The sequence below is a fragment of the Rousettus aegyptiacus genome, unplaced genomic scaffold (genome assembly GCF_014176215.1).
Source record: "Rousettus aegyptiacus isolate mRouAeg1 unplaced genomic scaffold, mRouAeg1.p scaffold_m13_p_5, whole genome shotgun sequence".
In the NCBI taxonomy this organism is placed as follows: domain Eukaryota; kingdom Metazoa; phylum Chordata; class Mammalia; order Chiroptera; family Pteropodidae; genus Rousettus; species Rousettus aegyptiacus.
In genome coordinates, this window is record NW_023416308.1 from 41,290,813 (window position 1) to 41,318,411 (window position 27,599).

Consider the following 27,599-nt stretch of genomic DNA (forward strand, 5'->3'; position numbering starts at 1 on the left):
AACATAAGATTATAAACATATTCTTCTATTTTTCCAATAGTTTTATTTTTAATGTTAAGCTCTTTGAACTATCCAGAGTTTTTTTTAGATGACATAGGGGTTTTCTTTCCTTCCAAATGGATAGCCAGTTGTCCCAACAACAGTTATTGAATAATGTAGTTTTCTCTTATATGAATGCCAGCTTTACCATATATAAAATTCCCATATATACACTAATTTATCAATTTTTATTTTTAACTCATGCCTAATCAGTTTATTGATTAGGATTTTCTGTCCTATCATATAATCTGCAAATAATGGTTCTTTTGCTTCTAATATTTATAGCATTTGTTTCATTTCCTCATCTTACTGAGTTAGCTAGACTGACCTAACCATGTGGGGTAAGAGTAGTGATAACATCCTTCCCTTTCCTGAGCCTGACTTTGATGGAAATAACTTTAGCCTGTTACTATTATGTTTTCTGCGATTTTATTACTTTATTTAAGAAGTTTCCCCATAGTTTTCATCAGAACGACTACTGAATTTTAACAACAGCTTTCCACATTTGATAAATAATATGTTGATGTAATCACATGGCTTTCCTCTCTTAAGCTGTTAAAGCTCTAAAGCTTTTCACTTTAAGCTCTTACCAATTAATATACAGATATTTCTTGGAGTGATAACACTTTAAAGCTTACAACAACCATTTACCTTTAGTGTGACTGATAGCACAGAAATCAGGAAGGTCATGAGAATTCACAGCATCTGGGGTGAAGTTGAGGGCAGGTAGAGCATCAAAGACACAGAAAGATTCTGAGAGAAGACCCAACTGGCTCTCATCTGGCCACAGATTGCAGGCTTCAGTGCTTGTGGAAATTCCACCCATTCTTAAATATCACCACCACCTCCTTCACTGAGTCTTCCCAGAGTTCCCCCCAAACCTCTACTCCTTAGTGCCACATCATTTTATTTGGTTCATGTGCATTTTATATCTCTCTGTAGCCCCAGTGCCTGGCGGAATGCCTGGCATACAGTGGGTGCCAGAATGGAGGACTGACAGAATGAGAGGTCTACTGACACTCTACCCTAATGGCCCTTCCCATACTGCTAGAGCCAAGGCAATCTTGCTCACCAGGGTCCTGCAGGATGGACTCCGACTCGGCAGAGGGCATCCCAGACCCCTCACCAGCGCCGGAAGCTGGGCTGCCTGCCCAGGGAAGACTACACTTCCCAGCCGTCCCAGGGAACAGCGAAAACCCTTGGCTTTGACAGCCGCCGCCACAAGTCTTTCCGCCTCCCCAGCCTGCCTGAGAGCTGGGAGCTGGATTATGGTGGCCTAACCAGCAAACGCAGCTGCAGGAGCCGGGAGCCTTGCTTCTTCCCCCGCTGCTGACCTGCCGGGAGGACGGAGAAACCAGTCGCTGCTGACCTGCCATGCCCGCCCCTCCCAGCCGCCCGGAGGCCCCAAGCTGTCCTCTCCCAGACCTATGCTGAGGCTGGACGCCGCTGGCCAGATGTAACCAGGATCTGTCTCTTCTCCTTCTCCCTCTCTGCGGTTTGCTCCTGCTGGATACCCACAGCCTGGCCCCGGGGCTGGCTCAGGGACCTGCAGACTCTGGCGCCCTGATGCCGCACAGCTTTCTCTCCTGAGAAGCCACCACCAGAGTTGGGGGCAAGCAACAGGGACAGACGTGGGCCCAAGTGAGTCCCGCAGGCCAGAAGGCCAGGGCCCACTATGGCCCAAGCACTGCCCTGGCTTCTGCTGTGGATGGGCTCAGCAGTGCTGCCTGCCCACTGCACTCAGCCTGGCATCAGGCTGCCTCTGCGGAGTGGGCTTGGGGGGACTCCTCTGGGACTGAGGCTGCCCCGGGACACTGACGAAGAGCTGGAGGATCCTGGCCGGAGGGGCAGCTTTGTAGAGATGGTGGACAACCTGAGGGGCAAGTCCGGTCAGGGCTACTACGTGGAGATGACCGTGGGCAGCCCCCCACAGACGGTAAGGTCGTCAGGCGAGCCCTACCCTACTTCCTGCATGAGCAGAGTGAAGACAGGCTGGGGATGCAGCATGCTGGCTCCTGCTAAAGTGGGCTGGATGGTGTGGGCAGGAGAGACCCTCTCCCAATCCTTTCCTCTGGGATCATATTGGTAACAGTCATTCCCAAAGCTCCCCTTTCCCTCCTCCCTTCCCCTCATAGGCTTTCCAGCCTCCCCTCAGTAAGGATGCAGGGCAAGAGAGACACTTCAGTGCAGAGAACCTGACCTGGGGAAGGGTCCAGGCCATAGGGGGCACTATGAACAGGTGTCAGCCCTGGCCAAGCCTGAGCCCACCAACCTCGCCACTCCAGATCTTGGTTGCCCAACCCTATCCCCTCCTCTGCTGTTCCTGGAGTTGGGGTCCCCACCATCATTCCTGGCACCTTGAAGACCAAGGAATCCTGGCACAAGTTGGGTCAGGCCCTTTCTCCCACTGTCTGGACTGCTACATGGACAGCAAAGTAAGGTGTCTGAGCTCCTCTGACCTCCAGTCTAACCCAGAAGCCCTGGACAAACTCTTGTCTTCCTCAGCCCCTCACCTCCTCCTCCACCCTCACCCCTTTGCATCTGCACTCCAGCCCCTCCCCTGCTCCATGCCTCCAAGCCTCTGAGCACAGGCCAGAGGGGACTGAACTGAGAAAGGACAAATTGCAGCAAAGGAGCCAGAACCCTCTCCTAAGAATGAGACTCCTTCCATGAGCTGATAGGTGCTGGGGGGAGCGGGGATGGACATGGCCGTGATGGTGAAAATACTGCCGGCTCTTCCCATCCTTCCTTACAGTTCTCTAAGGTACCTCCGAGGTGGCTGGTGGAGGTTGTACCTCTGTGGATGCGTGGGAGTGTGGGCACGAGCAGCCCTCCATGGTGTGCTGTGGCTGACCTCTATGCACATCTGTCTCTTTTGTGGGTATCTGGGCATGGGTGGCAGGACAGTCTGTGTGTGCTGGTGTGTGTCACCTTGACCGTGGGCCTGCACATCTCTGTGAGCCACTCTCCTTCCCTGGATCTCTGTCCAGGACTCCTGTCCTTGGGAGGGTCTGTGAAGGTGCAAGTGTATTTATGTATAGAAGGAACAGCTACACTTCCCTGGACAGCTCTTACACTGGACCTGGGAGAAACGCAAGCCTCCACCTCCCAATTACCTGATGGAAGCAAGCCTTCCTAGGTCCTTGCCATCTAGCCCTCCTGCCTCTCGGCTGATCCAAGTCTCTGGTCTCCCACTACTTATCCCTTCTCTTTCTTGTGCATCTTAACTTACCCAGAAACAGTCTCAAATCAGTCCTCAGTTTGAGGACATAGCCTGAATCTAGGCCCCCAGCTGCATGGTCACCAGGATGCCAGGTGTCGTCAGGGATCAGGAGGACATGGAGACCTGGGACCATGATGTGCTGTGAAAACTGTGCATAGATCCCGTGACATGGACACAGAACAAGGCTGTGAAACCAACAAGGGCTTTGGAGTCAGACAAACCAGGAATTCCAGTTTTTCCTCTTCTTAGCTATGTGGCCTCTAGCAAATGATATAACCTCTCTGAGGCCATTGCCTCTCTTTAAAATAGGTAAAATGAGATCTCCTTTGCTAGGTAATTGTGAGGATTAAATGAGACTGTAGATGAAAGCACCTAGAACTGTGCACCTGGACACTTAATTGAGCTCCTGTAAATATGAAGTCACTTTCTCTTATCTAGCCACCTCTGCCTCTTCTGTGCTATGTGATGAAGCATAAAAACTTGAGTGTTCTGGGCCTCTGTGGTTTTTACATATGTAGAACCGAGGGACTAGTTACTGTACTTCCTTGGACCCCTGTTGATACATCCCCCAGCCCAGAAACTGGCAGAGAGTAGTTGCCCAACAAATGGCAGTTCCTTCCCGCTCCTTTTGGGAGAAGGGGAAAGTAGGCTTAAAGTTCAACACCAGCCCAAGGAGCCAGTGCCAAGGAGACCACCATCAGAAGGACTGTGAATATAAAATAATATTGAATTATTTCAACTCTACTTGAAAAATAAAAAAAACCAAAAATTAAAAACTGGGTTTTCAGATGATGAACAACAAAAATGATTTTAAAAAAGAAAAAAAGAGAAAAAAGGACTGTGGATTACACTATGGCTCCAAACCTAAATCAATGACAGCAGTCTCTGCTCTGCAGTGACTTTGATTCTTTCCCCGACAGTCTGCAAGAAGGATGCCCTTTCTCCCTGCCTGGTGGGCTGGTTTAAGTACCATATAAGAATATGGATGGCAGAATTCTCTGAACAAGTAAAAGTGAGCACTTTCTATGTGCCATGCAATTAATTACTGAGTTTGGGGGCTGATCCACAAAGAGATGGAACATAAGTTTTCTGCCTGTAAAAAGTTTAGTGTGGAAGTGAAAGTACGAGTGCTGGTACAAGGTAATCCATAACGGTGGCCCTTGAAATGAAGTCACCAGACCTTGTCATTAGAGCCTGTTAGAAATGTAAATTCTTTGGCCCAATCCCAGACCTACTGAGTCAATTTCAGAGGCTGTGGCTCAAGTTTGACAAGCACTGATCTACAATAGTACAAAGAGTGAGTGCTATAGGTGTTCAGGAAGAGGTAAAATCAGGGAAAGCCTCACAGAGGAGGTGTGCTGTAGGCATGGTTTTGAAGGATGGAGAAGGAAGAAGGCCATTCCTAGGGGAGATATTTCACCTGTCCCATGGAAATGTTATTGCATTTTACTTGTATATCCACTCTTCCCCTCCCTAAGATGAGGTCCCGCAGACCAGGAGAGGCTCCACCAACAAATGAGAAAATGAGTATGTGTGTTTGAGCTTAGGCATATTTGTTCAATGAGAAATCCAGTCCAGTTAATGTTATGGGTTTGGGTAAATAAGAGAGAACCAAAATTCCAAAGGCCTTAAGCATCAAGCTATAAGGTTTGGACTTTCTCATGCAGAGGGAAAAGCTGGATTTATTTGTGTAGGGGAATGACATAAAGAAAGCAATCTTTATGAAGAGATATCTGAATTTTAGAAATGGAACTGAGATACAGGACAGGAGTTTCTGTCACATAATCCAAATGTGAAGCACTATGTCAAGGACAGTATGAGGCTGTGATAAGATGGAAAAAAAAGGGAAGACCAGGATGCAAGGAATAGTACAACGCAAATGGAAAGGACTTGGTGACACTGGTGTGAAGGGTGAAGAAGAAGGTGTCAAAATGATTTCGAGATTCTGATATAGGGTGAATGGAGGAAAACAAGACCATTAAGGGAATAGGCAAGATGGCAGAAAGCGATGCCTTAGCAGTACTTGTATAAAATATATACCTGAATTTATAGTTATAGTTTATGTAAAGTTTTAAAAATATATTCTACATAGATTATTTTATTCTTTACAATAAATATCTATATATACACATATATTCTCTTATGATTCATAGCTTCCAGCAGAAGGAATAGAAACTGAAAAGGTAAACAGTTGGTGAGGCGGCAAGCCACTAAGCTGAGATCCCCATCTTACCTTTGTTCCTCCTGCTACACCCAGCCACCTATTTGTGTGTCCTAGAAGAGAAAAAGAGTTTATCATGAACATCCCTCTTCCATTCTCCAATGAAACCCACTCATATCTCCCTTACTACACTTATCCAAATGTAATATAACTGTTTTTGTGTGTCTCCCTGATACAACATCAAGCTCTTGAAAACAATGTCTTTTTAATGTATTTATTTTCTTCAGTGCCTTATTTCTCTTTATCTAATACTTATGACAGTACCAGGCTCATAACATGCACCTAAAAATGTTGAGCAAATGAATAAAGAAACTGTAAGAATAGGATTGTTGATGGGCAACTGTAACTGCAGAACTAGAGCTCTTAGTGAAAGTATTTTTATTCTTTTTCCTTAAATGAAGGAACGTCATTTCATTATGATGGTATGAGCATCACTGTCAAAGTACAAGATGATAACGGAATGTTAGGATTGAAATCTGGTGATAGTCGATTCAATTTAACAAATATTTTTTGAGCACCTATTGTATGCAGAAAAGAAAAATAATGTCATACATAGTCTTAGCACTTGGAGAGCTCACAATTTGGCATGAGACACACATATAACCACCTAAATAACACACAAGACAAAATGCATTTTGTACAAATAGAAGAACAGTGAATCTTGGAAGTGCGGAGAAAGAAGTGGTAACTTCTGACAGGGTGTTAGGAAGGCTTGCTGGAAAAGGGTAGCATTTGAATATGGCCTAGAAAGAGGAGAACACTTTGCTATTTGGAGGGTGGTAGGGAAGAACACTTCATGAAGAGAGGCGCGAGCAATGCTAAGAAACTGGAAGTTGTGGTCGGGGTGGTGTGAGGCTGGGTGGAGTTTGAGTTTTATTCTAGAGGCAGCTGAGTTCTTGTAATATATGAGAAGAGGAATGGTCAGGTGTAGTTTTGATTTTAGGAAAACACCTTCAGTGTGGAGGATAACTTGGATACTCTAGAGCCTGAGAGGAGGATCTCAGTTGGGATGCAAGAGGCCTAAACAAGGGTGGTAGCAGTGAGGACAGAAAGGGGCAGAGGTCCTTTGAGGGCCAGCGCTCACCTATCGGTTCACCCAGGTGGTCTTTGCTCCTGGTAAGGGAAAGGGAAAAGAAGGTGCTTCCCCTCCTTCCAACCTCTCTGACAGTTTACATCAGGGAACACTGCAAAAGGAACAAGCTTTTAAAGCATAAGATAGTTTACCAAAATGTCGTATGTATTATTCTGCTTTTATTAAACAAGATGGGTATTAGCACATCTGTTTGGGGGTTGAGAAAACTGAGGGTCAGTGAGATTAAGTGGTTCACCCAGTTACTCAGCTAAGAACAAGCTAGTGTTCAAATTCAGGTCTTTGGACTCCAAATACTGGATTCTTTCCAGTGTTCTATAGTCTGAGACATGTTGGTTGACTTTGAGATGCCCATGGACCATTCTTGTGGATGGATCCAGCAATCGGATAAGAATAGGGATCTGGAAACCAGGAGAGAAATTAGGACTAGTCAGGTAGACCCAGAGTCATCTGCAGAGAGGTGGGTGTGGAAGCCACGTTAGCAAATGAAATACTCTTTGAGAGAATGAAAAAAAAAAAGAAGAAAATGATCAGGGAAAAAATATCATCTGTAGACTAGGGATCAAGGAAGCAAGACAAAATGACCAGAGAAATATAAAATGATGAGGATTCAGGGTTTCAGAAACCAAGAAAGGCTAAGTGGTTTTCCTCCACTGTGCTTAAAATAGTTTCCAAACTGTGGGTTTTGAAATTCTGTAAAGGGACCATGAGCATGAGGGAGAAGGTTAGGAGAAAGGTAAACTCTATACCTTCCACTCTTCCCATTGCCAAGTACTCCCCACTCCTACCTGTTCCCAAACTTCTTGGCCCTCCCAGAATAGCTCAACTTTTATTGTTTTAATACAGTGGAATTCTACGTTATATTTTTCTTTCTTTCTTTCTTTTTCTTCCTTTCTCTTCTCTCTCTCTCTCTCTCTCTCTCTCTCTCTCTCTCTCTCTCTCTCTCTCTCCTCTCTCTCTCTCTCTCTCTCTCTCTCGTTCTGGTACTAAATATGTTGAAAACTATTGAACTCAAAGAACCACCCTCCAAGCTAGACAAAGCAGGAGAAATCCCAGTTCTAAGGGTGCCTACCCAATCCCTGAGACCACAGGGTTGACTGGGATTGGGCTTCAGGTTGCACATGGGCCCTTGCTAGGACCCTTCTGCTGTCAGTTCACAAACTCCTTCTCTGCCTCCCCAGCTCAGGAAAGAAACAGTTCATCTGGGAGTGGGGGCATTGAGAAAGACTATGCCCTCTCAATAAGGTTGAAGGTCAGGATCCCTTCTCCAGTATCTCCAATAAAGAGCTAAGCAGAAAATTCTGGTTGAAAATCCAGGAAGAAAAACATTTCCCAGGGAAGTCCCACTACTTAACAACTACCTTCTCTGTCTGCTGAAGCCATCTCTCTTTGGGGCCTGGGCAATGGCGAGTTCTGGGAAGGAGCCAAGCCATTTTCCCAGTCCTAGAGCTGCCCTGAGCTTCCCCTGGCAGGGGGCCACAGAGGACTGGGAAGCATTCACTGATGCTCATCTGCCACATCCTCAGGTGCTGTGGCCAGTGGATCCCGAGAAGGGAGGTGCGTGCTCTGAGGAGAGTGATGAATCATTAGTGCTAGGGGCTGACATGGAGGAGCCAAGACTCCTAGGACTTTTTTCTCAGAGATTCTGACAAAAACACAAAGTAACTGGCTGAGTTCCCTGCCTCCCCTGCCTCTCCCATCACAACTCATCCTTTCATCAAATCTTCGAAGTGATGACAGCCCTGTGGTTACCCTCTCTGCTGCCCACTATAATCCTACTGTGTCCAGTCTCCTTGGTTGGCTTCTCAGGCTCAGTGAACGCCGCCAATAATTCTTTTCCAGTGCCTGTGGAGTTTTTGCCAATGAGCACAAGAAGCGAACCCTGGTATCTCCCAATGGCTTGAGCAAACAAGCCTATGTGCTGAGCATGACCCAGGTGCCATGGGGGAAAGTGGGTTTATGCCGCATCAGCTTCATTTTCAACTGATGACAGACCCAGAGAAGATTAAAGCCACTGTGACCTGTGGGTGGGATATGGTTAGACAACAGGAAGGACTTAGGTCTGATAATGAAAAGCAAGTAGCTAATAGCAGCCATGATACCTCACAGACGAGGGGTTTGCCAGCTACCTTGGGGATGGGATGGACACAGAAGAAGTAAAACCTCTCCTTCACACAGAACATCTCTGCTTTTTCTCTCTTTGGGACATTGGGATTCTGCATGAGATTGGAAAAGGGTTCTGCTGCTTAAAAAAAAATTGGCAATCGTCTTAGAACAGATGTGTATATTTTTGACCATTCATATCCACCATCTCATTCGAATCAGAAGCACTGATAAATATTGGTTGCGTTGGATTTAAGGCTGGGGGGAAATGGAGCATCTTGTCTAAACAGGGGAGGGTGTACTAGATAAGGTTTGGTGTGACCCAGTCACCTTGGGATTCCTTACAAAATCCCAATCCAAGGTAGGGAGTCTGGCAGCCTGCTTGTTCCCAGGTATCAATTGCCAGCTTCAGCCTGGAGAGTGAAGTGGAAGGTGGGGGATCTGTCAGGGGAAAGGAATCCATTTTCATTGGGTCAGCTGATTTGGTCAAGGTAGGAGGAAGCTGGACAGGTTCCAATCGCTAGACTCAGTTTGAGGCAGGAGCTGGGTGCCCTGCTGCCCTCAGCCACTCGCAGCTGCTGACATTAGGCTCTTTATGTCCTTTCCTTGGCTCCTTCTCTCAGCCTTAGGTATGCTCATGTCTGAGAACATCCACTTAGGAAAGCAGATGGAATTGGCTCAGAAGGCTCTGGAAGCAAGGATCCCTAAAGTCACTACAACTTACTCTAAGAACTTGGTGGATATTCAGTCAGCTTGCATGGCTATGGTTAGTGTCAATGTCATCGTCACCATGCATAGTACCAGACTGAATATCATCCCTGCAAAGACTCTGGGGCTGAGAATTAATAGCAAGAGTCTGTAGTGTCACAGAGAACTACGGGAAATGAGGTAATTACTGTCAGTTTAAAAATATCATTATGGAGCACCTACTGAGGGCTAGGTAAGAATTAGATAATAAGGACACAAATGTGCTCCCACCCTGTGGAGCTCACAGTGTGTGGGACAGACAGGCATTAGATAAATGATTAAAAGTTTATGAGTGATATACGGGGAAGCGCAGGTATTATTGAGGACCTACAAGAGGAGGGACCTAATCTTGTTTGGGGGCATCAGGGCAAGACCTTTGGGAGAAAGTATGTTTAAACTGTGACTTGAAAGTTTAATGGAAGTGAGACAAAACTGGGAAAGCACATTTTAGGCAAAGAAAACAGCATCGCGAAGGTACAGAAGTGAGAGACCGTGGTGCTATTGAGAAACCTCAAAAGAAGCATGGGGATGAAGGGGAAAAGTGACCACTGGAGTTGACCTATGGTTGGTTAGGTGCCCCCAAGGTCAAGAACCCCAGGAATTAATCCCATTTAGATACTTTTACTATCAATTCAGATAGTTTTGTATGAGTTATCTCATGCTGTGTAACTACTCCAAAACTTGGTGGCTGAAGACAAGAGCCATTTTATTTCTCAGAATTCTGTGGTTTGGCTTGTGGTTCTACCGGTCTTACCTGGTTTTACTCATGTAGCTACATTCAGCTCATGGGTCAGCTCGGGGCCAGACTAAGTTGAGCCTGCTGGGCTTCTTTCTCCATGAAGTCGTTCATCCTCAAGGAGGCCACATTGAGCTTCACATACAACCTCAGGGCAGCATTCCAAGAGGGCAATGCCCAATGCCCAAGCACTTATCAAACTTCAGCTTTACGTCTTTGCTGATGTCCCATTGGCCAAAGCAAGTCACATGGCCAAGCCCAGAGTCAGTGTCAGAGGGGATCACACAAGGACATGGATACAGGGGGTATGATTCATTAGTGTAACAATCTACCATATGCTTTCTCTCGAATGAGAGATGGAAAGGTAAAGAAGATGAAAAGACCGGACTTGGTCTTGGTCAGAACCAATAAATCCTTCTCCTGGCCTTGTGGCTTATTGTGTAAGATGGGTCAAGTTGCTTACTCACTCTAGGTCTCAGTTTCCTCCTCAGAAATATAGAAGAAGGGCTTCTACATCTCAGCTTAGCTAAAAGGCTTGTTATACAAAAGTATAAGAACTCTTCTCCCATCAACTCTCAGGTCAAACAGAAGGAAATAGACTAGGACAATTATAAGTAGGAAGAATTAGAGTTAAAGCCCCCTCCCCAGAGGCTTGCAAACTGGTAACACCCTAGGATAAACTACCAAGAAATGTGGATCTCAATAGAGATCTTTCAGAATTGCAAAGAGCCCCATCTCTCCAGGCTAATGGACAGATGACTCCTAAAGGATCTTTTTATCCTGAAGTATCTGAGCTGCCTGCTAGTGTGAGCTGGGACCAAGGCAGCTGGGATTTGGGGAACAAAGAGTTTACCCTAAACTCACCAGTTCTATACCTATCTAATCACCCAACATCTATTGCTGAAGACTTCCCCAGGGGAGCTTTATCTGCAGAGTGAAATGGGCAGGTGTGTCTTTCCCTCTGGTGCTTGTTAGCACTTCCCATGAAGCTGGCTTCCCTCGAAGGTCCCAGGGGTACATTTGTTTGTTAAGTGATTGGCACTGACCTAGCCCTAACCCCCAGTCTTCGGTCCCCTGGGCATCTAAAGGCAATAGCTAGGAGACTCCTGAGTTGGCAGGGCCCCAAGTGATGTGGAAGAAGTAAGATGGCTCCAGGACTCCAGGCTGCTTAAAGACTCACATCTTGTGTCAAACCAGGGGGCCTGGTGAGAGGAAGGCAGGTCTGAGACAGAGCCACACTTATAACCTAAAAATTCTCACAGTTTGGGAGTCACTGAAGGAACCCTTCCTCACCCAAAATATAAGGTAGCTCTTTCCCCTTTTCTTTCCTTTAATCATTCATTAATTTAAGAAATACTTACTGCTAGTCATTGTGATACCTACTAGGGACACAATGGGGAATTTTAAAAATCAGATACAAAAGGAGATGAGAGTCAATGTGAAATTAGAGTGGCAAGTTTTATGGCAGCATTTTAACAAGAGAATAACACCTGGTCTTGCTCCCTTAGAAAGTCCCTTTTGAGCTCAGACTGAAGGATGATAGAAGATGAGTAGTTAAGATGGCAAGTAGAATGACCTGTGCAATAGCCTTTGAGTAGAGGGACCATGGCTGGTTTGAGGACCTGAAATAAGGCCAGTGTGGCTAGTAGGCAGAGGGCATGGGGGAATATGAGACAAACTAGGCTAGATATGGAGGCAGGGCTGGACCATGAAGGACCTGGTAGGACATGTTAATGCTTTAAGTTTTTATTTTAGTAGCAAAGGGAAACCACTGACACTGGAGAGGGTTAACATGGTTAAATTTGCACTTTGAAAAGATCGCTCTAGCCAAAGTGCAAAAACACGTTGGAAAGGTCAAAGGTGCTAGATGTGCCATGACCAGTTGAGAAGCCACAGTCATATTGCACGGTGAAATGATGATAGCTTGGCCTACCAGTGGCAAGGGAAATGGCAAGAAATAAATACATTCAAGAATCTTTTAAGGCTGTTAAGTGTTGAGGCATTGGATAGAAATGTGAAGAATAGGAAAGTGTTAGGATGTCTTTGAAGTTGCTGACTTATGGAACAGATGGATGGTGATGTCATTCACTAGCATATAGAACACTGGGAAAAGACAGATGGACAGGTCTGTGTGTAAGGTCAGCTTTGGACATCATGAATTTGAGGTATCTTTGAGGCAGTTTGATATGTGTTTCTGGATCTCAAAGCGGAGGAAATGGCTGAGCTATAAGCTTAGGAGTTATTGGCATTTTGCTGGTAACTGCAGCTGCGACCATGTTAGGGAGAGAGTATGGCAGAAGAGGGGAAGGGCCAAAGCCCAAAGCTAGACAGAAAAGATATGACCAGAGGGATGAGAGGACAACCGCACAGTAGGATGCAAGGAAGAGTGTTTTAAGGGGGGAGAAGTCAGCAGTATTGAATGATCTGGAGAAAGCAAGTAAAATGAGGCCCGATTTGAAAAATGTCTTTTGTATTTGGTGACATGAAATCATTGTTAACTGTAGTAAAGGCTGTTTTATAGTGGAGGGAGGGATAGAGGCGAAACTCACTTTTAGAATGGGTTGTGGAATAAGTGGGAGGTGAAGAAATGAAGACAGCTTGGCTGAGAACTTAGGTTGTGAAGGGAAAGGAGAGACATGGTAGCTGGAGGCGGATGTGAGATTAAAGATTTTTTTTTTTTTTTTTAATGTATAGACTCAGCATTTGTAAATGCCAGTAGGAAGAATGCAGGTTTGGGGTGGGAGTCAGATGGGGGAACAGCAGGATAGTCGAAGGACCTGAAGGACAGTGATAATTAAGGGGTAAAGTGCCTAAGAAGGGAGGAGGGAATTGGCTCCCAAGCCAAGGTGGAAGTCCCTCTGGAGCCAGGAGGAGGGACAGCTGAGAGAAAGGATTGGCCTGTGTGGCCAAAGGATTGGCCAGGCGGGTTGCAATGACTGGTTGTTGTTGGTGAGGGAGGTCCCATCTGATGGCCTCTGTTGGGTGAAATAAGAGGCGAAACAAGAGCTAAAAGCGTCTGCTTAGAAGATTTGGCAGCACTATTTTCCTCTTTCAGACTCTCCTTAACTGCCCTGTTTTATGGTGAGTGTGGTAGCCCTGGTTGCCAAACGCCCCTGCCCTATAAAAGACTTCGGTGGGAGGCTGGCCAGGGGGCTAGCACTAGAAATGTTAAAACACAAGACCAGAAATCATTTCTCTCAGAGGCAGGATTGCACTGCAGAGGACAGATAGACATTTTGCTCAGGAGAAAATCTCAACTGCTTATTTTGATTTCCCATTTGGCGGTGGGGCGGGGGGGCGGGGCGCGGTTCAGGAGTCCCGGCAGGGAAGAGAGATCAATGGTGGCCTGAATTCCTGTTAGAGGATGAGTGTGCAGGGAGTGGAGCGAAATGGGAGTGGAGGGGGTCATTCCTCCCTGGGCTTGACCCCCTTTGAGGTGAAAAGGGGAGATCTTTCTTCCTCAGACAAGGAGAAAGGCTGGGACTGGCAGGGCAACAAGAATGGCCAGGTCTCCTGGCTGGAGAGGGAGTGGCCTACAGAAAGAGCCCCGCCCCCTGCAGGAGAGGAGAGGTGTTTAGAAGAGGGTGAGCCTGAAACAGCTGGGATATCAAGTCTCCAGATAAAAGCTCTATTCCAGTGTAAAAAGTGGTGATATTTTCCTAGAGCCGGCCAGGCACACATTCTAGTCAGTCCTCCCATGAAGAGCCATGGAGACCAGTATTGTGGTCACATGATAGGAGGGATCCTTGCCTATAGGAGGCTGAACTTGGGCTGGGAGCAGAGTCCTGACAGGTGGGGGAGGAGGATCCTGGGGAGTAGGTGGGTGAAGAAGCCTTTTTAATCATTAACTTTGTTGATTGAAATCTGAACTACTGTGCCTCCAGCTTTATTGATTCTCTCTAAAAGCAGAGCATCTGGAGCCTGGTAGCTGCTGGGAGACCAGAGAAAGGGACATCAAGAGAAGTCCAGGAAGAAGGCAGGGAGGGAAATGGGAACCAAGCCAGGAGTGGGGAGCTGGGAAGGAGGGCCAAGGCAGGGTCAGAGAGCTGGGGTGACAGTGAAGAGGTGTCTTTGGAGACTCAGGGAGGCCAGGAAGCCTGAGTAGCCCTTGGGGGAGGTGCAGTCAGCAGTGCCACAGAGGACCACTAAGAGCAGGAAGGAGCCAGCAGAAAGGAGGAAACTGGAGCCCAGAGAAGTATGGTGACCTGCCTAAGGTGACAATGTCAGAGCCGGGACCAAACTGATGTCAGCTGACTTCACTGCACTGAGGAGGAAACGTACAGAAAAGAAAAGCCCTGAGCTCAGGGGAGAAGCTGAGGTTGGTGGACCTGGCAAGTCGGCAAGAAAGGACTCACTTTACAGATGACTGTGTTTCTCAGGACAGTAGCCTTTCCTCTTTGCCTGTGAGGATATAGTAGTCATTCAAAAAATGGTTTTGGATTGACTAAGGGAGGGGTCAGGCCATCAAAAGAGGAAGGAGGGACAAATAAAAGAGATGCTAGGAGCTACACAAGGAATACTAAAAAGACACCTGTCCGTGTTCCTTCAGCATACTGGGTTCCTGGCTCCTCACCATTTCTTGTCGACGGTAGGACTCATTGGTCTGTGTCACCTCTGAGACAGAAGGGGAGCCCCTCATGGGAAGCCTCATTCTTGCAGGCAGAGTCAAAAACATGGGCACCAACCTGCCATCATGGCCTCCATAGCTCCCCTTGCCAGTGCCAGCTCCTAGAACAGCTCCTTTCCGAGCTAGAGGGGGGCAAGCAAGGCTGCCTACTGAGTGATGTGCTTCCTAGGAAAACCAGAAAAGGAGGGGAAAGGACAAGCTCTGAATACAGAATCAGAGAGGTAAACAATGTAATAAGGGAAATCTGAGGGTAGAGAGACAGGAATAGAGATAATACATACACACACAGAGATAATGTGGCTCTGATGACACAGAAAATGTTGATTCTATAGAGAAGACAGAAGCAGATGCAGATACAAGGTGTCTGAGGCCATGCTGAGGATGTCATAGGACACCATGTTCTGTCTGTGGTCATGGTACTAGACAGGTGCCTGCCTGTCCAGTCCTGCCTCATGGAAGCTTCATCTTGGACATTTCAAAACGAGGCTATGTGGCTGGAGGGGTGAAGGACACTGTGGTGGTAGCTCCAGAGCTTCCTGTCAATAACGTATTCCTCTCCCCTTTCTCTGACAGCTCAACATCCTGGTGGACACAGGAAGCAGTAACTTTGCAGTGGGGGCTGCCCCTCACCCTTTTCTGCATCGCTACTACCAGAGGCAGCTGTGAGTCCTGGGGAGAGCTGAAGGGAAGAATCCTTCCCAAGGATCCAGGGCCAAGAGGGGTCAGAGAGAAACAGGAGTGCAGAGAGAAAAACTAGCTCCTCAGATCCTATCTTCCTGCTGGGGAAGGGCAAAGGAAAAGAAGGCAACAGTGACTAGGAATGAAGACTGGGGTGGGGGTGGATTTGAGGAAAGGTTAAGTTGAGGGGCAGCCAGGAAGTTCTACTGAAACCAGACAGCTTCCTGTGGGAGGGAAAGGAGAGCAGCCCCAGAGCTTCCAGAGGATTCTCAGGGATCTCATTCTCTCTTCCTGAATGAAGAGGCAAGGAGACTTTACCCTACACTCCCTCAGTCGCTCTGTTTTCTGACACCAATGAAGTCTAGGCTGAGGAAGCTGCAGTGATAGCTTGCTTTGTTTTGTTCTCACCTGAAGCCACTCTCTTGGTGACTTTGCACAGTTCACAGAAGTGAAGAAAGAGCCTTGCATAAAGCCCACTGCCTGGACCAGTATCAGGGGCTGTAAGCTAAAATGTCTCTCCCTGCACCATCCGGAGTTCAGCAGCTGGATTTAAGGAAGGGTTGAAGTGGGTTTTTAAGGTAGGAGAGGTAGTGAGGAATGACCTGGGAGTCCCTTTAGCATGAAAGCAGGAAGTGACATGAGGATATCTAATGTCTGAGGTATCTTTGTGTGTGAAAACTTGTGACTAGAGCCTTAAATCCCATTCTTGAACTTCTAGGCAGATGCCAAAGCCACCTTCCCCAACTCCTGGCCTTCTAAGGCTGCCTTCCCTTTAACTTCCCTTAGAGAAAGCAGTCAGGAAGTGGGCTGTGCTCACAATCAATGAAAGAGAATTTATTCTAGGTCCTTGTCCCAGTCCCATCACTGTCCCCCATTAGGCACACACAGCCCTGGTTAGTGGCATGATTAAACAGGTGGGGGTGTCACATGTAGATACGCATGTTTCACACAAGTGTGGTATGTAATACCTACATGCTCTGCTGAGATGCTTATGCAAATCCCTCCTTTGAAAGAACCTGTAGAGGTTTCACATTCACCCTGCCTAGTATTTTCTCTGCCACTCAGATGGTACCACTGGGTCCCAAGGCAGCAAGAGAATCAATGGCTCCTTTTCTTTGGGAGTTTGATGGAGCGGGGGGCAGGGAGATGCCCCCTAGCTGTCCTTTCAGCAGCAAAAAGCACAATACACAAAGCCTAGGCTTGTATTTCATAGGGCCTTAGCTCAAGATCTAGGAATATGAGTTATGGAGACAGGAAAGCAAGCCCCAGGAACAGTTTCCCCCTTCTATTTGCAAGGCCACTTTACATTCTGTTCTGGGTGATTGATCTCCCTACGGGTTCTGTTGAGCAGCTTAAAAGTATCTTACTTATCTGGGATGCCACTGAGATAAGGCTAGGCCTTTGGGAATAGCTTTGAGACTGGATCCCTATACCAGTTGTCCTTACGCATCCACACATCTCTCCCTTTTTCCACAGGTCCAGCACATACCGGGACCTCCGGAAGGGCGTGTATGTACCCTATACCCAGGGGAAGTGGGAGGGGGAGCTGGGCACCGACCTGGTGAGCATCCCCCATGGCCCCAATGTCACTGTGCGTGCCAACATTGCTGCCATCACTGAATCAGACAAGTTCTTCATTAACGGCTCCAACTGGGAAGGCATCCTGGGGCTGGCCTATGCTGAGATCGCCAGGGTGAGTGGAACAAGGCCTACCTAGCCTTAGACACTGTGTCTACACACTGCACACTGCATGCTACACAGGGATGGAGTTGAAAAAGAAAAGGGGAGGGAATTGACTAAGCGAGAGAAATAAATCAGCTTAAAGGATTATTTAAAAAGGAGACAGGATGGCAGTCTGAATTTTATCCCTCTAGAAGGAAGAACTATCATGAGAGATGCTGTGATAGGTACAGCAATAGGCTGTGGTTTCTACTGATTAAGATCTTTAAGAATAAGACTGCCCATTAATCTGAAACAGGTTAGGCATGCAGGGACCAAAGCTCCTAGAGATCTGTGGGTCCATCAGTACTTTTCTGTTTTCATCACCAGTGTCTCTCGCCAACCCTCTCTCTGCTAAACTCAGCACCTCAAGATGGTCTTTCCCAAGGAACATCCCCCAAGTTCTTGCTTTTGCCTTCCAGCTGAGACAGAAAGCTGCACTCAGTCTATTAGGGCCCTCTGTGTGAGGGTTCACTCCTTGTCTCTTTCTGCTGCAGCCCGATGACTCTCTGGAGCCTTTCTTTGACTCCCTGGTAAAGCAGACCCACGTTCCCAACCTCTTCTCCCTGCAGCTTTGTGGTGCTGGCTTCCCCCTCAACCAGTCAGAAGTGCTGGCCTCAGTTGGAGGGAGCATGGTAAGTAGGTCCTAGGGGAGGTCCTGGCACTGGGTAGAGAAGTGGGTACCATCTGCCTCCCCTCCAAAGCTACACTAGTCTTAGGCTCCACTATTTAGAATCTCTATACTCCCCAGCCCCACTTTTCTTTTTCAATCATTTTCTTCCTTGCATTATTCCAGAAAGGATTCAAGGCACCTATGATAAACTTGGAAAGTATCAGAAATGATTAGGAAAATTTCAAAGGAAATGAAAATTAGACCTATTGAATGAAAATTATTCAGTCTGATGATCAGAAAGCAGAGATATAAGTTTGAAAGTCTATTTATTAATTAATTAGGACAACTGGTGAATGGTGCTCCATCTCCAACAAGCAGAGAAAATAAAATTTATAATAGAAGCAAAAAATCATTCATTCAACATTTATTGTGCTAGTTTAGGTTTAAAGAACTTCATATCAAGGACTGTGTGATTCTGAAACAAATAATAAAAATCCTGGAAAGTCTCTTCCCCGCACACATTTTCTTAACACATTTTAGAAACTGTAAGTCACTTGGGTCATGATTTGATTAGAAACAAGATGAGAAAGGTGATCTATAGAGGGCTTTGCCACCCCCAGAAATTACTGGTTCTATTGCTCGCTCCCTGGGTGACTTGCCATCCTTCTGTGCTAGGACTCAGGTATCTGCCTCTTTTTCTCCCTAGATCATTGGAGGTATTGACCACTCACTATACACAGGCAGCCTCTGGTACACACCCATCCGGCGGGAGTGGTATTATGAGGTGATCATTGTGCGGGTAGAGATCAATGGACAGGATCTGAAAATGGACTGCAAGGAGGTAATAAAACCAAGGGGAACCAAGAAGAGGGAGGCGGGGAGGCAACACAGAGTGAGGTCAGACCCTGGGTTATGAGGTTGGGAGGACAAGGCAGAGGTGCAAGACCTGAGGAGAGGGTTGGGGGCTGAGCCCAGAACAGGAGTACAAGGGTCACACAGCAGGGCCTGGGCTTTGGAGCTAGGGACTTTCACAGGGACAACATGGCTTATGATCTAGTAGTGAAAAAAGCATGTTTGGACCCTAGTCACTGCCTTGCTTTATGGCCTTAGGCAAGTTTTTTCAAGGCAGTATGATATGATTAATATAAGAGTCCGGCTTTTGTGGTCAGGAAGACTTGGGTTTCTAGGTCTGCCACGTGCTAGCTATCTGTCCTTAGGCAAGTTACTATGTTGTGTTTCAGTTTCTCATCTGTAAAATAGGTGAAAATAGCTTTCCAAAGACTACAGTGAAGCCAGATAATGAATAAAGTGTTTATTCCAATGCCTGGCATACAGCAGTACCCAATAAATGGCAGCTAAACCATTTGAGTCTTCCTTACCTTGTTTCTTCATGTATGCTAAATTAGAGTAGATATAAATGTACTATGAAAAGTTAAGACCACTGTACATGATATTTTTATTTTCAAGACTTGGAGAATGTCTGCCCACCCAAGATGCTTTAATACTTACTGAATACTTCCTTTGTGCCAGGCACCACTCTAAGCACTTCAATTGTATTAATTTAGTCTTTATAATTCTTTGAGGTAGGTACTATTATTATCCTTATTTTAAAGATGAGGAAACTGAGGCACCAAAGTTAAGTAACTTGCCTGAGGGTATACACCTAAGAAGTGGCCAGGATGCCAACCCAAGCAGGACCCCGCATAGTCAGACTCGCCCTTCTGACTCTGGCCAGAGCCTGGCATCAAACAAGTCTCCTAACTATTCTAACCAGCTCCTCTCCCCTTTAGTACAACTATGACAAGAGCATCGTGGACAGTGGCACCACCAACCTTCGTTTGCCCAAGAAAGTGTTTGAAGCTGCAGTCAAATCCATCAAGGCAGCCTCCTCGGTCAGTGGGACTAAGGACGGGGGTACAGAGATGACAGTGGGTGAGAGGAAGTCCGTGAAAGTCACGTTCTTCAAACAGGAGACAAGATGTCTACCCCTAGACCCATCCGCTTAGAGCTCTTAAAAACTGTTCTCTTCCATGGGCCTGTTTGCTCATCACACAACCACCCTGTTACAGAGTTTAGGCCTCTCTCCCGCTCTCTTTCTCTAATTCTTCGGTTTCAGTTTACCTTTCCCGAGTATGGATATTCCATGAAAAAGCAAATCAAGAGCCCAGTAAATGTGATCAGAAAACAGGAGCAGAGAGATGGTGAAAGAGGCTGTTTCCTCATTGTTACCCCTTTCTTACCAACACAGACAGAGAAGTTTCCAGATGGCTTTTGGCTAGGGGAACAGCTGGTGTGCTGGCAAGCAGGGACTACTCCTTGGAACATTTTCCCCGTCATCTCACTCTACCTAATGGGTGAAGTGACCAATCAGTCCTTCCGCATCACCATCCTTCCACAGGTATGTCCCTAATCTGAGTCAGTGGGATCCCAGGAAGAGGACAAAGTACATATAGGGAGATAGTGAGCAGGCATGGTTTCCTATAACTTGGAAGACAAAATAGATGAGTGTCCAGTGGTAAAGGGCTCTTGGAAAAACCAACCTCTCAGAGCTCAGTGATGACAAAGGGAAGAGTAACCTCAGGGCATAGATACCTAGAAGGCAGAGATGAGGTGAAGGATGGAGTGAGGAAGAGAGCAAGACATACTTTCACTCTGATTCCTTATCCTTAGCAATACCTGCGTCCAGTGGAAGACGTGGCCACGTCCCAAGACGACTGTTACAAGTTTGCCATCTCACAGTCATCCACGGGCACTGTTATGGGAGCTGTTATCATGGAGGGCTTCTATGTCATCTTTGATCGGGCCCGAAAACGAATTGGCTTTGCTGTCAGTTCTTGCCATGGTGAGAGCGCCAGAGTGTGGGGTCAGTCTATCCATGTTCTCCCTGTCCAGCAGTCAGTATACCTGGGCCCGTGAGCCTGGGAGGTGGTAACAATTGCCTCAGGCCAGAGTCAACATGTTGTGCAAAATCCAGTGTCAGTGCTTGTGTTTTTTTGGTATTGCCTGGCATGGTGACCCCTGCCTGGACTGAGAACCTCTGTTGGAGACCCAGGGAAGCAACAGCTGCTTGGCACCTTGGGAAACTATAGATCCAAGGGCAGCAGGTGGAGCCTATAGTGACCCTGGCAGCTGCAGTATGGTAAGGTTGAATGCTACTTCAGAATGGCAGCAGGGCTTTGCAACTGGATTTCAGTAGTGGCAGGTGAGTTTACTCAGTGTGTATGAGGTTGGCTTTTTAGTCAACTCAGAACAGACTTTTACGTATCAGACCTACTACATAGGTATACAGGAAAAGGCCATCACTCCTAATGACCTATGAGATATGCCTCCACCTGGCCTCCCATAGGCTGATTTCAAGGCCTATCAGGAGTTCTTTTTGTTGTATAATCCTGTGATATGACAATGAAACCTGCTCACTCACATTTGCCATTTCTTTAGTACACGATGAGTTCAGGACGGCAGCAGTGGAAGGCCCTTTTGTCACCCTGGACATGGAAGACTGTGGCTACAACATTCCTCAGACAGATGAATCAACACTCATGACCATTGCCTATGTCATGGCTGCCATCTGCGCCCTCTTCATGCTGCCACTCTGCCTCATGGTGTGTCAGTGGCGCTGTCTCCGCTGTCTACGCCATCAACATGATGACTTTGCTGATGACATCTCCCTGCTGAAGTGAGGAGGCCCATGGGCAGAAGACGGATTCCCCTGGACCACATCTGGTGGTTCACTTTGGTCACGAGGAGACACAGATGGCACCTGTGGCCAGAGCACTTCAGGACCCTCACCCACCCACCAAATGCCTGTTCTTGACAGAAAAGTAGAAGCTGGCAAGGTGGGTTACAGGGATTGTACCTGTAGGAAACAGGAGAGGGAAGAAAGAAACGCTCTGGTGTGAGAATATTCCTGGTCACTTAAAACTTGAGTTGGAAGTTCTGCTGTTTCAAATTTCAGTCTGGAACCTTTGCCCACCAACGCTCTCAGTTCTCCAGTCCAAAGTATTCTTCTTTTCTTAGTTTCAGAAGTAGTGGCATCACACCCAGGTTACCCCAATGTGTGTCTCTGCAGTACCCTGGCAGAGAAAGGGCCAATCTTGTTTCCCTGCTGGCCAAAGTCAGTAGGAGTGAATGCAGTTTGCTATTTGCTTGAGAAAGGAACTGTATCAACAAACCTAACATTGGTGCAAAAATTGCCTCTTGAATTAAACAAAAAATAGACTGAATATCTGTACAAATGAGACTGAATGTGTGTACAAATGGGGACAGCTGGAAGACGAGAGGGAATGTGAAGACAGGGAACAGTTGGGATTAAAACTAGGAAAGGCAGAAACATGACCACAAGCCAGTCCTAGTTTTAGACTTCATCTCCAAGATAGAATCTCATCTCCTAAGATGGGTGTCACTTCTTAATGTTTTCTTTTCTGTGGTTGCTGCCTGACCGAAAGTGAGATGAGAAGGGCTCATTTAGCCAAAAAGCTCTCTTTAGCTCTCTTAAATGCAAAGTGCCCACTAAGAAGTTCAATCTAACAAATGATTTTCTACCTAATTAATTCCAGTTGTCTCTATCCGAACATTTTGCCCCAGGTGCCCTATGAGAAAGCAGTTAGAATATAGCAAATACAGCAGAGCTGAGATTTGTCTTCCTGGTTACATTTTCACTCCCACCTCCAACACCCTAGTCCTCTGGAGCTTTGTAGCTGAGGTACTAAGAAAAATAAACAGGAGACCACTCCTACTTGAAAGCAGAATTCTGACGATCCATTCAACAGGCATCGGGGTGATGCCCTACACCCCTGCCTGGATTTCTTCTTGTAAAGATCTTCAGGAGCCATTGCTTCTCACTTCTTCTAATGTCCCCTCTATTTATTTGGCTAAAGCATCCCACAGTGGCATAAGTATTATACCAAGAGTGTCAGGAACACAGGGTTTTATGGTTCTAGCATCATCGCCTTCAATAACAAAGCTGCTTGGAGAAAGGATGGCAGCTTTAGGGCTTCCTTACTTCCTTCACAAGAGCCCCTCAGTGGAGGCCATACTTTCCCCATCCTGCTCTTTACTCCCCACCCCTAAGAGTACTTGGGTACCCAGGCTGGGTCTTGGGATATGTATTGGGGGCCAAGTTCATTTCCTATCAGTTCTAACACAGTCAGCTATGATGCCAGTGTTAGTGGGAAGGGATGAATTTTCCTAGTACACCCACTGGATCCTATTCCTAGGTGGTCAACACGCTGCTTCCAGGTATGGGACCTGCCAAGTGTGGAAGTACCCGATGAGGGAGAGGGAAATACAAGGAGGGCCTCTGGAGATCCTGGCCTCAGCCAGCTGACCACAAGCCATAAACCAATAAAACCAAGAATACTGAGTCACGTTTTTTTTCCCCCCTCTCTGAATTTTCTTCATTCCCCTGTACTTGGTGCTGTTTTGGCTGACCAGGAACAGCCCATAACCACAAAGACTGACAGGAAAGGCTGGAGAGTGTCCACTTCCACCTTGGAACTTACTGTGTAAATAAACTTCCAGAACTGCCACCGTGAAATCAAAATGCCACCTTCTGCTTTATAATTTCTACCCACATTGGGGAACACTGCCTTTTCCTCATTTCTTTCCAGGGCATAAAACCCCTTCATTAGTAAGTCCTATTGTCCTGTTTTCTTTTAGGAGAAAACTTGTGCTTATTTTCCTTTTTACAGTTTCTTCCTTTCTGCCCTGAAACTAAACTCTAAGTGTAAAAGAAAATCTTGACAACAGCTTCTTTCTTGTAAAAATATGTATTATATATCTCTACTTTTAAATTCTCCAGAAAAATTACTGTTCCATCTCCATTCACTGCATTAAGGGCCTTTCCCATTGGACTGAATGGCTTCTATTGTGGCAGGCCAGTGGACAGAATGAAAAGGGAGAACGTGGGTGGCCAAAACTTCAGTGTTGCTTTCTGATTGATCTTGAACAAGAGAAAAAAGCAACAAATGAGGCCCCAGCTCTCATGAACAACTCTCTGAAACACCTGTCTTCCTGCTATCGTTGGCTTTCAAGAGCTTTTACTAGGAAGCAGTTAAACCCCCTTACCTACTCCCTCCTTTTCTCTCTACTCCTTTGGCTTCAAAGATTTGTGGAAAAGAAACATAATATTCTTTATACTCATTTCTAATTTCTAAATTTTCAGGGGATCCTAAAAAATATTGCAGGTGGCCCAAGGGCTGCTGCAAAGTTGAGGGGAAATAAAATCTGAAGATTATAAGATAAAAAAATGAATCCCCCCGCCAAATGAAAAGAACAAATGAACTGGTCTTCCATTTTGCCACATTCCCTGATTGTGACAGCTACCAAACTGGAAACATTAATATTTCATTAACCAAAGTGGTCCTCCTGACCTCTACAAAGGGGGATATACGCATGCCATTTCAATGACCCTATAAGATGCCAAGGAGGTCCTGGAAAACCCAGCTCCTAACGATGATGCCAGTCAATAAGCATGGGCAAGTAATGCAAGAGAAGAGAAAGAATATGTCCATGAGCTGACAGGCAAGGAAGCAAAATAAAAAAGGAAGAGAGAAACGAAAACAGGAGAGAATCTACATGGATCTAAAAAGAAATGTCTTTGCTATCCTGATATGTATTGCTAGTGCCAGTAACCACTTTCAGGTCCCAGAATGGGAAAATTTAGCTATTGGTAATATAATAATGTCCTTTCCCTAGAGCTATTTTTTTTTAAATTAACACTTCATTTTTACTTGTTTAATTCCAAAAGAAAAGGAGGGCACTGAAGACATTTCTGATAGGAGTAAAAAGGATGGGAAAAGATTCAAAACTCTAAAAGAGTCATAGCTTTCCCAGGTATAAACCTAAAAACCAGAAGTGCTCAATAAGCAGACGTGGCAAAATAAGCTAGTTCCAGATAGCTATCCATAGAACAAATGACTTATAAACCTGAAACTCAATCTCCCTTCTTCACATCATTTTGGTCTCCATTTTTCCCAAGATAGGAAACATGTCCTCCATAGCTTTCTTGCTTCAAAAATTAAAACCCAGCATCCCAAGATCATTCTGAAAGTAATTTTGCATAGACATCTCCTCACCCCAGTGCCTGCCTGGAACTCACTCAAGGTCACTAAACAACTTGTTTGTGAACCAACTGCCTTAACCATCAAGGGGGAGGGGGTAAGCTAGACTAGGAGACCAGAAGTGAAGGGGAAAAGGTAAGGACTTCACGAGGTTGGCCAAGTCAGTGGTGGCAAAAGATGGCTTGGCCCAGGAAAGACCTGTAGGTCGTGCTAGTTTCTAAAGATATGACTATCTAGGAATTAGGGTTGACAGAAGTTTGTGGGGGCATGGGGAAATGGGACCTGGTTATATTGTTATTCTTGGACTGTGAATTGTGCTGATGTAAAACAGAATATTCTGTAAACCTAAAATCTATGTACAAATAATGAGCATTAACACAGTAAAATATTCAATGAAAAGTCAAACTATTAGGGTTACATTTCCCTACCCCCCATCAGTCTCACTTTATCCATTTGGAGTAGAGTTGCTAACACAACACCAAGGATTCTGGAGGCTTTCAGTAAGCAAGGCATCTGGTTGGACTGCAAGTGAGCACCAGAATTCAAATCTGCATACATGAACCTTAAGAAAATGGACTAGCAGTTGAGCCAAATCAAAGCAGGATGGCCTTAGAGCAATAGCAGCTCCCTAGATGGTTTTTATATTGTATTTGAAAACAGCCCTAGGCAGGAATATCATAATTGCAAGATCAAACTAAACATCATCTTAACTACACTCTGTATCCCCCAAAGGAATTGCAAGATGAAGGGGACAGACCATTTCTGCATAATATACATACTTTCATTTACGAACATTTGAATACAGACTTTCTATACACACATTATCTATATAATAAAAATGTACATGGCATGAGTATATGTCACTGTATAAATATAGAGTTTTAGAAATCTGAACCCGCGCTTCCTGTTCACATCAGTTTCTCCTCTTCTTCCTCCCCAGTCAGGTCCGTCATTTAAGAGTTGGACAAAAGGGACAAGTGTCATTTGTGTTGGTCTGGGCCCAGAATTTGATACACTAAAAGGAAAGAAAGAAAAACATACCTCAGGTTTATCCGGAAAGATGGAGGGAAGGAGGAGAGAGGGTGCCATTAAGGTTCAACAGATCTAAGGAATCTTTACTAAGTCAGAAAAGCTCTTATCACAGAGGGAAGAGGGCTATTTCACTGGCTCTTACCCACACCCCACCAAAATCTTCAGAGCAGGTAAACCTGTTCTTTTTATAGGAAATATTCGCAATCAGCTAATAATAGCATGAAGCTGCTTTTTGTTGAATATCTAGGCTTACTCTTTCTTATGATCCATTTAGGCTGAGATGAGCTTCCATTTCCTAATAGCTATTATTCTCAAATCTTATTCAGGATTTTCCCTTACCAAGAATTTAGATATAAATTCAGTTTCTACCTTTTGGAAAAACGAAACAAACAAAATAAAATAGTAAAAAAGAAATCATTCCTGCAACTAAGAGACTTAACTCTGCCTGGTAACATAATAAAAGATGAGAATAATTCGTCAGTTTGAGAAGATAATCTCTAACAGGCAGGCCTTCAAGCTATTCTGTTAATAGAGTTAATAATCTCAAATTGAGGTTCCCTATTCCATTCCTCTCATCTAAGCAAAGTCTCTTGAAAATGCTATATTTGAAACAACAGTTAAGATATGTATATCTTATTGTTAATTTTCTCAGAGAGTACTCTAATATGAATTGCTCTACTGTGAATTACTTATCCAGTCCCCTAAAAAGATACACAATAAAAGGAAGCTGGGAGATCCTCGCAGACAGTATCCTGAATTCTACTGATGTTTAAACCACAATTTACTAAAAACTTTGTTTAGATATTAACGATGAGTATCAACACTTCGATGTTCAAGAAAAGTTAAATTATCTCAGTTGTCAGAAAAGAAAAGAGTAGAAAATAAAGAAGGTATGGAGCACCCACCTCTTTATGCAACACATGGGAACATGCCATTGGATGCAGCTCACTGGGCTGAACAAGTTTCTGGCACATAAGACACAGCTTACAGGTGGCTGGAGCCTGCAGAACAGAGAAAGGATGGTCAAAAGAGTAAGAAACCTCTGGGTCTCCTTGCCTACGATGTCCATAATTCCATCCATGTAGCAAAAAGACTTTACAGCAGAAGAAATAAAAGTTCAAATACAGATTCTTGCTGAGATCATGGTTTCTCACCGCAGTGCATCTATAAACCTGCCCCTTCTTCACTAACCCACCCGTCCCTTTTGCATCCTACTTTAAAGAAAAAGAGTCTTACATGTGAAGATCTTCCAGGGTATGATACTTGAGCAGAAGGCAAGAACATTGGAGCACTGATTTGGGCCAATGGAGCAGGGAATAAGGCCCGGATGCGACCAAGTGGCTGTGGGCAGAAACAATGTCAGAGTAAGGAAAGAGTCTGAGTCACAGAGCATATAACAAAAAGCAATCATTAAGTTCCCAGGCAAGCAAAGAAAAAAGCAGACTAGATACCCCTGACTGCAGCGCTGCTTCTCACCTCCAATTTTTCTGAAACTGGCCTCTTCCCCAACATCTCAACAGGTTTGAGTTCTCTCCCAAGTAGCTTGTCTTACCTGAGTACTTGCTGCCACTCGCTCATGTTCTGCCAGTCGTGCAGCTACCAACTGGATCAGTTCCTCCATGGTCAGGCCTGCCATGGTAGTACGTGCTGTCTTGATTTGCTGAAGAATGTTGGTCATCTGGGCCCTAAAAAGAAAAGGAGAGATTTTAT

The 27,599-nt window shown here is 45.6% G+C and overlaps 2 protein-coding genes across 4 annotated transcripts in view; one reads left to right on the plus strand and one right to left on the minus strand.

Annotated features, from left to right (window-relative positions):
- The first annotated feature begins 1,222 nt into the window (after positions 1-1,222).
- Positions 1,223-23,158, plus strand: BACE1 (beta-secretase 1). 2 transcript variants are annotated; one of them, XM_016134896.2, is made up of 9 exons: positions 1,223-1,975; positions 15,360-15,448; positions 16,941-17,157; positions 17,756-17,818; positions 18,503-18,637; positions 19,587-19,688; positions 20,045-20,194; positions 20,467-20,638; positions 21,235-23,158. In XM_016134896.2, the coding sequence occupies exons 1-9, from the start codon at positions 1,715-1,717 to the stop codon at positions 21,474-21,476; spliced, it is 1,431 nt and encodes a 476-aa protein (XP_015990382.2). In that variant the 5' UTR covers positions 1,223-1,714; the 3' UTR covers positions 21,477-23,158. The 2 variants fall into 2 exon arrangements, with proteins under 2 accessions (XP_015990382.2, XP_015990381.2); XM_016134895.2 differs by having other exon boundaries at positions 1,225-1,975; positions 17,681-17,818.
- A 2,091-nt stretch (positions 23,159-25,249) lies between these two features.
- RNF214 (ring finger protein 214) overlaps positions 25,250-27,599 on the minus strand; it is a 41,358-nt gene continuing 39,008 nt past the window's right edge. The window contains exons 12-15 of one of the 2 annotated variants that reach the window (XM_016134893.2): positions 27,442-27,574; positions 27,126-27,230; positions 26,795-26,890; positions 25,250-25,872 (exon numbers count right to left, since the gene is read on the minus strand). In XM_016134893.2, coding sequence (XP_015990379.2) covers positions 25,807-25,872; positions 26,795-26,890; positions 27,126-27,230; positions 27,442-27,574 — 400 coding nt within the window. In that variant the 3' untranslated portion in view covers positions 25,250-25,806. The remainder of the gene's footprint in view (positions 25,873-26,794; positions 26,891-27,125; positions 27,231-27,441; positions 27,575-27,599) is intronic. The other variant, XM_016134894.2, reaches the window with a different exon arrangement.